The 12667-nt window shown below is 36.1% G+C and overlaps 1 protein-coding gene across 1 annotated transcript in view; it reads right to left on the bottom strand.

Annotated features, from left to right (window-relative positions):
* RIT2 (Ras like without CAAX 2) overlaps positions 1-2124 on the bottom strand; it is a 407637-nt gene extending 405513 nt beyond the window's left edge. The window contains exon 1 of the mRNA XM_023207637.1: positions 1849-2124. Within this exon, the coding sequence (XP_023063405.1) occupies positions 1849-1951 (103 nt within the window). The 5' untranslated portion in view covers positions 1952-2124. The remainder of the gene's footprint in view (positions 1-1848) is intronic.
* Between the last annotated feature and the right edge of the window lie 10543 nt (positions 2125-12667).

Raw genomic sequence — 12667 nt, 5'->3', positions numbered from 1 at the left:
CCATAGTCATTGCAACAGTAACAATGATCAGTCAGCACAAATAATACTTGGGAGAGATCAAAATAGAAGACAAAACATCACCACTATAATATCAGCAATATCACAAGAAAAGTATGTTGCTGAAGGATGTTCCTGTCCAAAAACTCTTTCTCCAAGTTTCATTACCATGGAATAAAATGAAGTAGGCTAAAAACCAGTCACTCTATCCCCACATCCCCCAAGCTCCTGGTGAAAAAGCAAATACTTAACCAGCAGACAGAAGCAATACGGAGGCACATTATTGCGACTATTTCAGCATCTCCTTGACCTCACAAACTGCTGGTAGCATTTAATGTGGATTGACCTTTTGCCTGTTTTTTTTTTTTTTTTTTTTTTCAGATCTGTTTTTCTCTCTTCTTCAGTATTTTATTCTCACATTGTTTATTTCTTTCTTCTTCACTGTATCTGACTGGATTCTTAAAAAGTATAACTTCATTTTATATAGATCATGTTGTCTCTATTCTTCCTCCATCCCTTCCTCTTTCCTTAAATCCTCCCCTATTTTGAGTCCTTCCTTCTCAAATCATTACATTTAGAGGAGAAAGCTGTGTAAAAATTCCTCATTTATACACAATTGCAAAGCTTTTCTTTGACAGTTTTGCCTCCCTAGGAGAGATGAATATTTTTTTTTCACTTTGATTTGCATTTTGCTACTGACCACATTCAGATGTACCTAGTTCTTTTATTTTTTATGAGAATCCTCTTTTGTAGGGGAGAAGAGGTAGAGGTGCTGAATTTTATGTTTCTTGCTATTTTTAACTTTGCTGTCCACTAAAGTTACAATCTCCTTCCTCTTCCTTCACTGTTCAGTTTTCTTATCCCTTGTGGACCCATCCACCAAAGTTGTCAGCAAAAAGCTTCTACCAAAAATGTTGTCTTCAACTTTTAATTTTTTTATCAACACTAAAACTATTGAATTGTCCATGCTAACTATAGTATTTCTTCTGCCTTTTAGCATTCCCAAAGATATATTCCCAGTGGAGATATTTCATATTTATATAAAAAGCCATATTTATTTATTTTCTAGTCACAGCCATAGCTCTGAGCTATCTAACATTTGATCAGCCTGAAAAACTACTATGTATCTATTTTTAAAAATTCTTTATATTTGGCCTTTTAGGATCCTCAAGAATCCCAACAACTGACACTTCTTTATGTACCAAAACAAATTTATTATTCTTCATCTCTATTATCACCTCATCTTTCTCCTTTAATTGACCACGAAGTTTAGTTTGCTCACCCTGCACAGGACTCACAATTAATATCATTCCATAAATCACTGCCACTTCCAAAAACCAACTTTCTTTCTGATATTCAAAGCCCACACACACCATGTCAGACTACAGATGAGGAAAAAGAACTTCCTAATGAAAGAAACAAACACAACAATCAACACTGATCATCCTGACTATATGTCTGTGTTTGTAACTGTGTTTAATTGAATTTTCATAGCACTTCTTTCTTTATTTGAAGATTTTTGAGAATAAGAGCACATTTTTCTCATGCCATGACAATTTCATACATATTTTTATTACTAAAAAAGACCTTTACACTAAAAGCAAATATCACCCAGCATGAAATCAAAGAAAACAATTATCCTCTTAAAGTTCTGTAGATCATCACTGGCTATCTGTATTCTCCTGACTCATCAGCATAGGTTTAACAGTCCTGACACTTTGGAGCATCCTGCCACATGCTCGACTGCCACAGTTCACCTCTAACAGAATCAGCAGTATCATTCTTGTTTCACTCTATAGAGTTGTCTCTATAGAGGTCCCTCCTTCCCCAGCATTTGGTGTGAAAACTTACCGCTTTTACCAACTCCCCCTGCTCCCAGCATTACCACCTTGTACTCTCTGGACCCGCCTGATGCGCTGCCCGGGGAGCAGCTGGCTTCATTTTCTACCTCCATCTTACCCGAGGGACTGGAGGAAAAAAAGAAGGAGAAAGTCACCCGTGTCAGGTGCTTGCTCGAATATTAAGCAACTCTAAAACTGTGTCAAAGCAAAGGTTTTAGTACGAGGTAAGAACCATCAGCATCGGGCTGGCTGCTGGTCCTCCGCTCGAGCGGGTCTCATAGCAACCACTTCAATTGCTTCCAATAAAAATCTGGCTTTTGCATCCCCCACCCTTCCTTCCGATCCTTCACTCTTTCACGTCTCCTACAATCTCTCTCTCTCTCTCTCTCTCTCTAATTTTTATTTCCTCCCTCATCTGATTCTTTCTGCATTTTCCTTCCTCACTGTCTGTCTCTCCCCTTTCTCTTTCCTGCCTACCTCCTGCACAGTCACAGCTGTTAGTGGCACACACACATTCGACCCCTTTTCAGGCTGGGCTGCTAGAATGGAATGAATCTGAGACCACACAGGAGTTGCTATGTCTCACAGGATGACTTCTGTAGGTACAAATTCAAAGATACTATTTTCTTTTAAGGATTTCTTCTGCTTATAGTCTTGCATTTTATCACTCTTCTATTGCAGTTTTCATTCTGGGAAAATGGAAAAGCAAAACAAAAACAAAACAGAACAGTAACTCAGGGCTCATCAGGATGGATCTTCAGTGTTATTGAAATAAAGCCGGCTAACAGGAATTGTTCAGTTTACTAGACAGTTGCAGGTTTAACATAGGTGGGTAATTGAATTAGATCATTGTCACGTTTGGACAAGGCTCATGCTTGTTTACATTACATTAAGTTATTAGAAACAACCTAAATCACAAGGACTTTATCAAGCATGAAAGAGATAACTGATAAATATTTTTACTGACAACTATACTAGCATAAAAGATGGTAGAAGAACATTTTTAAATGTCCAAATTATGATTCCCTGTTTGAATTCTTATAAAGCTTTTGCGGTCTTTGTTTTTCTCTAAAGAACTTCTAAACTACAGAGGGTTTAGAATGTTTTCAATAATTCCTAATTATCATAATAAGATCCTGTCTTTCAATCAACATGATGATGTCCAACATGTTTACTGTCTATTTTCTAAAGCTTGAATCCTTATTAGATGCAGACAAGTGTTTGGTGTGCGTAGGCTTGTCTTTCTATCTAGATTTTACACTCCCCTAGGAAAGGAGCTGTATTTAATCTATTTCTTGTGATTCTATAGTGTGTGCACTGAGTAGGCACTCAATATATACTTGCTGGTTTGTGGAGAGGTTTCAAATTGTTATAGCCAAGAGCACAGGCTCTTGAGCCAGATTGCCTGTGTTCAAATCTGGGCTTAGCCACTTACCAGCTATACGACCTTGGGCAAATTCCTTCACCTCTCTGTGTCTCAATTTCTTTATCACTGAATAGTTAATTAAAACCCTACTTTATTAACTCATTACGTCAGTTAATATTTATACAGTGCTTAAAACTGTCTGACAGGTGATAAGTACCACACAGGTATATGATATGAAGATTATGTTTTTATTTTGAATCTGTGCTGCTGTCAGTCTACTGTTTATAAACACTCGCCCAAGAAGAGAAGATTATCTTTTCATGTGTTTATTGGCCATCTGTATATCTTCTTTGCCAAAGTATCTGTTCAAGTCTTTTGCTTATTTTCATACCAAGGTGTTTATTTCCTTATTACATTTTGAGAATTCTTTATATATTCTGGATGTTAAGTCCTTTATCATATAAATATTCTGCAAACATTTTCCTCTAGCATGTGGTTTTTCTTAACAGTATCTTTCAAAGATCAGCAATTTTCAATTTTTAATGGGTCCAATTTGTAAACTCTTTCTTTTACTGATCATCCATCAGGTTTTAAAAGAAACTTTGTCCAATTATTTTATTCCCACTTTTTCTATATTTTTCACTCTTTGATTGTGAATTCACTCAGTGTCATAGGTCTATTTATCATCTTTCTATAGGTAACTGCCAAATTTGTAATTCTGGACCCAATTTCTTCTTTGAGCTGCAGAATTTATTCTAACTGTTTCTGGGCTGTCTCCATCAAAACCCTGATTATATCTTCACCTCAGTATGTCCAGAGGTACAGCACCCTCATCCTCACTAAACGAAGTCAACATTGTTCTCTACCTTTGTAGGCAGCATTACCACCCTCCAGGTCCTCGCTTTAGATTTACCTTTTCTAGTATCTGACCTCCTTAACTGAAGCAGCTCTTTAACTTTTTCTCCCTGAATCCAAGTTCTCTGCCCTTTGTTCCTTTTCACAGCCCTCAGTTCATCCTATACACTGACATCAGAGAAATCCACGTAAAGTGTCAACTTGACAAACCCTGTTGTAAACATATTCATATATCAAAGGCCTAAAAAATGCACCCCAGTAACTCAGGATGGCACATGGAGACACAAAGCCTTTATTCCAGTCTCCTGTTCCAATGCAGCCCTCACCCTCCCTACAATAGAGTCAGTCAAAGGATGCTACCAGCCTTTCTTCCGACAAAACTATGATTTCCGTGATTGGGTTTCATAAAGAACTGGGACTATAATTAATCTGTAATTATTTAATCGAAACGTTATTCCTCAATGAAGTGGTATATGTAAACAATAGCATTTAGCTTCAAGGTCTGGGATTTTTTGTTCGTTTGTTTCTAGTTGTGTTGCTGAAATTCTTGTGACCTTGAGCAAATCATGTGCCTCTCTAGCTATTCCACCATCTGTTACTCTGTTTTCCACATCAGCCATTCTGATTTGGTGAGAAAGCACAGAAATTGTCATGCCAGCTGTGTCCTTGGTTCTGTTCTTTACTTACCATATTATTTTAAAGTTGATTAAGGGAAAAGAATTCATGGAAATGTCCCTTCATGATAAGTAGGTGAGTGCCTTTCCAAATAATACACTGTGAGATGTGAAAAGGACGTGTAGGTAGTGAATTGGCTAAGTTCGCAATTGTTCATGTATCTGCCCATATTCCTCCTATAAAAAGTAGTAGGTTTTTTCTTTTTCTCATATTTACATGGAAAAAAAAACATGAAGTACAGGGAAACTTTCCTAGATATAAAGCCCCCTTTATTTATCTCTTTTTTGAAATTCAAAGGTACTCTGCCCTAGATCCTTCTCCTGAAGTGCTAAGGGCCAGAAGTACTAAGGGCCTGAAGTACTAAGGGCCTGCATTATCTGATTGATAATGCAGAATTTTGAAGCATTCTGGTGCTAATGTTTTTCAGTTTTATTCAGTGACTTTTGTGAGTTTGCATTTCTCCTCCCTTGCCTTGACCAGTATACCCAAAAGTCTGTGTTGTGCGTTTTTGAGTGTTTGTGTGTGGTGGTATATCTCCTAGTTGTATAAATGATGATTGAATAGAGTCCTTAAGTAACCAAAATCATTTCCTAACAGATGGTTTTGCACTTGGAAACATTATTAAATGAACAGAGCTTACATTCAGTTCCTCTACCCTTCCCTGGCAGTTGCCATTCTTTTTGGATGGCATATCATTTCCTTTGAGTGCTGGTCTCCATTAAATTAAGATGTAGATGTTCAGTGTTCATTCAGAGCCACTCAACTCCCTAAGCAGGCCCAAGCCCGCTCCACCTTGCCTCTGTGTGCTACTGCTGTTCACCATTCCAGTCTTTCTCAGAGGACAAAAGGGGAAGCTAATTTAACAAGCAATTCCCTCAAAAGCAATGTATTTGCTTTATTTATATTGATACAGTTCTAAACTCCTTTAAAAACTGCCAAGGCATCCAGTCACTCTGATAGGAATATAGGGGAGAAGTTTGGAGTTTTGAGAGTTACTTCCTCACCTTTCTGGTTATTGGTAGGTAATTTTTCATGCCATTGTATGCAAAGCCACCTTTCCTTTCATTCTAATTTATTGTATGTTTTACAATGACTTATTTACATTGCAGTCCAACTTACTAAGATGTTAAGACCTCGTCTGCATTCAACGTTAACTCTCTAGGATGTTTCAGTGTCAACAAACACAAGTTCAACAAAATGAGTTTTAAAGACCTAATTAGCTTTTATTTGTAATTCATGAACCAGGCGTCATCCGGTCCACAAAATAGACAAAAGCTCCAGTGGGCATGGCAGTCTAGTCACTTTCTGTAAAGCAGGTTGACCAAAAACAAGAAAACAGAGTAGAGCAAAAGTATATTAAATAATATCAAGTTCTTCCGGTTACTATTACCAGATAAAGCAGAGGGTATTTTCTTATCATGCTGGATCAGGTTAACCGAACCCCTTTTGATTGGTTGATGTGAATCTCCTGCTTTGTTTTTTTTTTTGTTTGTTTTGTTTTTAAATTGGCAGCTTGAAGATTTGATTATCAACTTTCTCCTGGTTTCTTGGAAGGTCAGATCTTACAAAGCTGTTTAGCTTAGGTTATGGTATGGTAACGTGAAAGTTTAGCATAAGTGACTCCATTTTGCGTTGGACTGCTGGGGCCAAGTGTAGGGCCTCAGTCCAGATCAATGGGCTGTCATACATTTTATTCAATAGCACAGTGCCTGGCATGTGCTAGATGACTAACACATTTTTGTTAAAGGAAGGAATTTATTGTACCAACTGAGTGACTATATATTGCTACTGTTAATTTACCTTTCAAAGTCTGTAATTTACTATTAATACCCTATTAAAAAGACAAATCAACTTAGCTGATAATCTCTGAATAAATGAATGTTTGGCATGCATATTCTCACCATGAAGTATAAGACTATTGTACAAACTGGAAATATCAAAGCCAAAGCATGAAGAAGAAAGAGGTGATTTTGTAAATAAAGAGCAGAGCACAGACTTCTTTGCCACACACTGACCTGCTCACATTCAGTAAAACTCAAAGTCAGTGTGAATACTTCTGTTTGTGGAACTTTCACCCTGAAGGCTTACTTTAGAGAAAAGGATCTTACATGTCATCTAAGTGACTTGCATATATTTATTCAACAATGTATTCATTTATTAAACATAGATTAATTTTCTCACTGTCAAATTCATTCATTCCACAATTGTGTTCAGCCTTTCAGAAAAACAAAGGAAAATACAATATAGTTCATGAGTTCAAAATTATTATAGCCTGGTGTGGGAAAAAAGGCAGCTGTCCACTAGGCCTTGGAATAAGCCAGTATATGGCAAGTCATTGAATAGATACATGGGCAGAGTATGGCAGGTTTGTGGGAGAAGGGGAGATTAACTCCAAGTAGGAAGACAAAGTGAGTTGTCAACAAAGAGGACTGCCTCGGGTTAGGACTTAAAGTAAATATCCGAAGTAGGAGATTACAAAAGCAAGGGTGTTCAAAGCTTAGAAAATAAAATGTATTTGGTAAATTATAAGTGGAAAACATAACTGATGCAAAAGAATATAGGAATATATTCCAAAACTGGGTTATAGATGAATCACAGAGAGTTAAATTATAGCATATAGAGCTTGGATTTTGTTGTTTGTTTGTTTGTTTTTTACCTCTTTTCTTTAAGCAAAGCTCAATACCAACCGTGAAGTAGAACAGAGAATGACACAGGTTTCTGATTAGAGAAAAATCAAGGTCTGGCTCGAGTTTACTTTTTATCCATTAAAACTTTTTGACTTTCTCAAATAGCAGTGAGTTGGAACTCAGCTAAATTTCTATAATATTTATTATTGTTTAGTCACTAGTTTGACACTTAGCATTACGTCATTTTCTAAATTACAACCTATTTGAAAGGAGCCCCTGTTCCATTTTACTGTATATGTTTTATGGTCTTAGGTCCAGGCCCTGATATGTAAATGATAAATAAAAAAATGTTCAGACTTTATTTATCAATATACTTCATAGTAATATCTGATATGGATACTACTGATTATAATTTTTTCATCCTCAGTCAGTCAAAGTTGACTTTTACAATGTAAATGAAATAATATTAGGCTAAGACTATAACGAAACATAGACAAGCTAAAGATGTGAATATTTAAACCCTATAAAAACAAAATTACTTTATAGTGGTAAATTTCAGAGAAATATCCTGCAAATTTCCATCTGCATTTTATTGCTCAGAGATTTCAATCATTCTTTACTTTCCTCTGTTTATGACAATTATAATTAATGTCTGCATTGATGACTGAGGCCATGTAAGATTCTGCAATATAATATCCAAGAAAGGTTTAATTTTATTCAGTGTAATTTTGATATAATCTATTTGTTATAGTTTCATTTTGTAGTAAATGCCATCAGTTATCAATTTGAGTTGTTAAATATTAGAATATTTTATTGTGTTCAAAGTCTGGATAAGGAGTTACTATAGCTACCTCAGTGCACAAAATGTGCTAAATATGTAACCAAGCTTTTTAATATTGTGTTTGAATAATTTTATATTCCACTGCAAATACTACCACAAAGCCCTGCTATTAACATTAAAATAACTGTTTTCTAGCTTAAAAGTTAAGACAATATTACATTTTTACCAATGTTATTTGTGAGACTGCTTTAATTTCTACCGAGAGATAAGAAATTAAAATTAGAGGATGTCTTAGATACATTTAGTATAGCCTTTCATCTGAGAAAATACCCCATAATCAATAATTATTGATCTATGCTTTGAATACTGAGTATGAGAAATTCACTACATTACAAAATTGCCCAGTGTGATCTCCTATGATAGTGAAAAACCTCCGATTTTAGATTAAAGGAAGCCTTATTATGGACTGACCTCTCTTACCATTTACTAACAGTATTATAATGAACAAATATTTTCATCTCTCAGAGCTTTAGTGTCTTTATCTTCAAAACAGAAACCTAACAAAGGTAGTTTTTGTAAAATTCAAATGAGATGATGTGAACTCAGTTTCTGGGAACACCATCCATAGCAAACAATTAGATATTAGAAAGTTCACATGAAATGCTCTCTCTGCTAAAAATACAAAATTAGCTGGGTGTGGTCTAATTCCAGTAACTCAGGAGGCTGAGGCATGAGAAGTCCTTGAACACAGGAGGAGGGGTTTTCAGTTATCCCATCTTAAACTTCAGCCTGGGCAAAAAGAACAAAACTCCATTAAAAAAAGAAAAAAGGAAGGAAGGAAGGAGAGAGGAAAGAAAGAAAGAAAGAAAGAAAGAAAGAAAGAAAGAAAGAAAGAAAGAAAGAAAGAAAGAAAGAAAGAAAGAGAGAGAGAGAAAGGGAGAGAAAGTTCACTCATTTGTCAAGTACCTTTCAAGTAAGAGAGAAATGGAGCTGGGGGTCTTGGTTATTCCAGTCCCATGAAATTTGGAAATTGTGTTGAGTCTGGGACAAGTCAGTGTGGGAAACGCACAGTCTTTTCCAGAAGCATGGAGGAAAGGACAGGTAATGCTCAACAGTATTATGTCTAGTAGGTGCTAAGTACAGAAGGGTGGCAGAAGAGAAATCTCAAAAGACAGCTTAGAAGTAAACTATGATAGTTTTTTGTTTTTGTTTTTGTTTTCAATTCTGAGAATTTTGGAATTACACACCGGGTGATGTGAAGCCAAAGATGGCTTTTAAGCAGAAATGTAATATGAATAGGTTGGTGTTTTACAAAACTTACAAAGCTCTCTCTAGAGGTAATGTGAAGAGGGGATTACAATGAGAAGAAGCTAGGCAGCAATAGAATGTCTGGGTGGTTCTTTTGGTTGTGTGCAGAAAAAAGATCATAATCTGAACTAGGTTGATTAGGTGCATGGCTGAGGAACTGTGAAGGTAAAGGTGACCCATGTTACATGACTGGAGAAAAATTGGCAGGTGGTGGTAATGCCTGGGATATATGGACTAAGAAAGGAACAGGAATCAAAGACAGCTGAGGTTTTCTGTTTGGATTACTGGTTACCATAGACAGGTAATAGTATCACTTCCACGGTATCTCGAGGTACAGAATTGGCTGAAGTAAACAGGGAGATGTCCAAGAGTCCAATTTTGTTTGCATTAAGATTGATGTGCTTGGCTGGGCATGGTGGCTCATGCCTGAATCCCAGCACTTTGGGAGGCAGAGGCAGGCAGATCATTTGAGGTGAGGAGTTCCAGACCAGCCTGGCCAACATGACAAAATCCTGTCTTTACTAAAAGTACACAAAGTAGCCAGTAGTCAGGTGTGTGACGCACGCCTGTAATTCCAGCTACTCTGGAGACTAAGGTATGAGAATCACCTGAACCCAGGAGGCAGAGATTGCAGTGAGCTGAAATCATGCCACTGCACTTCAGGCTAAGTGACCCAGCAAGACCATCTCAAAAAAAAAAAAAGAAAGAAAGAAAGAAAGATAAATAAATAAATAAAAATAAATAAAATTGATCTGCTTTTGGAATATCTCATTAAATATGTAAAGAAAGCAGTTTCAAACCATGGATTTGCAGTTCGGAAGACAGGTTGAGACTTATGGATAAGAGATCTTCAGTTTATTCATGGCAAATGAAAACACAAAAAGAGATAAGATTCTCTATGGAGTGCTTGCTCTAGAAAGAGGAGAGATCTAAACATGCCTTTATGAATAGAGAGATTAACTAAAACTGACCAAGGTAATATTTTCTGTGTTCTCTCTTCAAGGTGCTTTGTTAAGAAATCTTTTGTGCTTTTTTTTTTTTTTTTTTTTTTGAGACAGGGTCTCATTGTGTTACCCAGGCTGAAGTACAGTGCATGATCATGGCTCACTGCAGTCTCAAACTCCTGAACTCAAGTGACTCTCATTCCTCAGCTTCCTGAGTAGCTGGGTCTACAGGCATGCTCCACCACACCCAGCTAATTAAAAAAAAAAAAAAAAAAAAAATTGTTGTAGAGCTGGGGTTTTTCTATGTTGCCCAGGCTGGTCTAGAACTCCTGGCTCAAATGATCCTCCTGCATTGGCATCTCAAAGTGCTGAGATTATGCATGAGCGACTGCACCCAACCTTGCATGTTTTTTTTTTTTTCATTTGTATCTATGCTATGATCCTTTAAGGCTTACATCCATATTATTGAAAAGATAAAGAAGAAACATACAGAGATTTAGGAAAGCCATGAGGAGAATAGAATGCAAACAAAAAGAGCCTTGAAGAAACAAGTGTTGGTCAATACCATCAAGTGCTTCAGATTGGTCGTGTAAAAATAGCAGTGACAGTATGTCATTCCATTTGAAAAGTAAGAGCTCATTAGTGAAAACAGAAATCCTAGCAGAAAAGTAAGAGAAGAAATCAGATAGCAAGAAATAATGAAATGACTGGAGTCCAGGAATTTAGTACTGACATATATGCTTTTAATTTGAAAAGTTGATGGTGACAGAAAAGAGTGTGATAAGATCATATCCTTGTCAAGGTTATGACTTGAAATGGTTACGGAATCAGTGGAAAATCATTTTAAAGATATGATTGGAACAATATTTATAAAAACAATTGATGTTATTCTAATTACACATATTTAAAATAGCTTGTCAAAGACTCTACAACTAGGGAGCAGAAAATGCCAAGATTTCACCTTAATTTTTACAATGAATATTTGACAATCACATGTCTTTTAAATGTATATACATTTCTTGCCTATTCCTGTGAGTTTTTTTAAACTATATTTTACCCACCAGTCTGTGATAGATCTTAACTTTTGTGTTAGTTTTATTGTTTGGTGTTTTGCTTTCAGCTAAAACTCTTTTTATAACCTATTGTAAACTTTCCTTCACTTAGATTCAGGCAATCATTCTTGTCTTATTATCTTTTGTGACTGTAAATAATTAGCTTTGTTTATTTTGTTACCTTGATGATATTTATAGATCATGTCATAGAGACCCTACCTTGGAGACCTCTCTTTTGTAGACTGTATAAATTTCATCCCTTATACCTTAACTCATATGTCTTATTCTCTAATCTTGGGATATATTTTGTTGACCTTTTGATTTGTCCTTTTTCTCAACTCACCTCTACAGCTTGTCAGTATTGCCTAGAGAAATTAGGGTGGAAAGCTAATGGTTTAAAATGCTACCTAGCAAAGAGTTCAGATATACTTCCCCAACATTCTAACCAAAATACTTATGAAGATGGAGAAAACAGAAAAGCAGATTCACTGAGGAGAAAGCCAAGAAAGGAGTAAGGCTACCTGGAGAAAAAAATAATCACTGACATTTCTGTTCTTTCCTTGGTGAAATCTACCAAGTCTGCTGTCCCAAATACCGAAAGAGAGACACGTGAAACTCATGCAGTCTCTGCATTCTCCCCTGATTTAGAGATGAGCATCTGCACCAAATATGTAACTGGGCATGGATTATTCCACTGTCCAAGTGCTGATTTTTGAGATTTTTCAGGAGCCTACTTTCCCATCATATTTTTTAAAGCCTATCCATAATTGCAACACTGTGTCACATACATAAGAGGAGTGTGGATAGTTATATATTGCACTCTGGAGGTTAGTTTCAACAGAACAAGAGAAATGAATAACCTAAGGAAAACAGTGTTCTATATATTGTAAATTATCTAAGCACTCCTCTTCAGGGAACTAAGAGTGGGGACCAGGCAGCTTGGGGAAACTGATACTCAGACAGATTCACACATGTGCAAATAAGCAACCAGAAAAGAAGCTTCTGAAAAATGTTGTGGCACAAGAAAAAGAATGTTATAATAGTGACAAAGAGGAACAACAGACCTCTGAAAAATCTCACGATTCTATGATTTTTGCTCCAAAAATATTTACATAAAATATTTACAAGTTCTTAATAGTATATAAGAGTATGGCCTCTACAGAAAAGTAAAAATGTTTTAAAACAATTTTTATAGAAAAGTAGAACGTGATATAAAGAAAA

The sequence above is a fragment of the Piliocolobus tephrosceles genome, chromosome 18 (assembly GCF_002776525.5).
Source record: "Piliocolobus tephrosceles isolate RC106 chromosome 18, ASM277652v3, whole genome shotgun sequence".
Lineage (NCBI taxonomy): Eukaryota > Metazoa > Chordata > Mammalia > Primates > Cercopithecidae > Piliocolobus > Piliocolobus tephrosceles.
The sequence above is the reverse complement of the archived record's forward strand: the minus strand, read 5'-3'. Positions and strand labels throughout refer to the sequence as shown.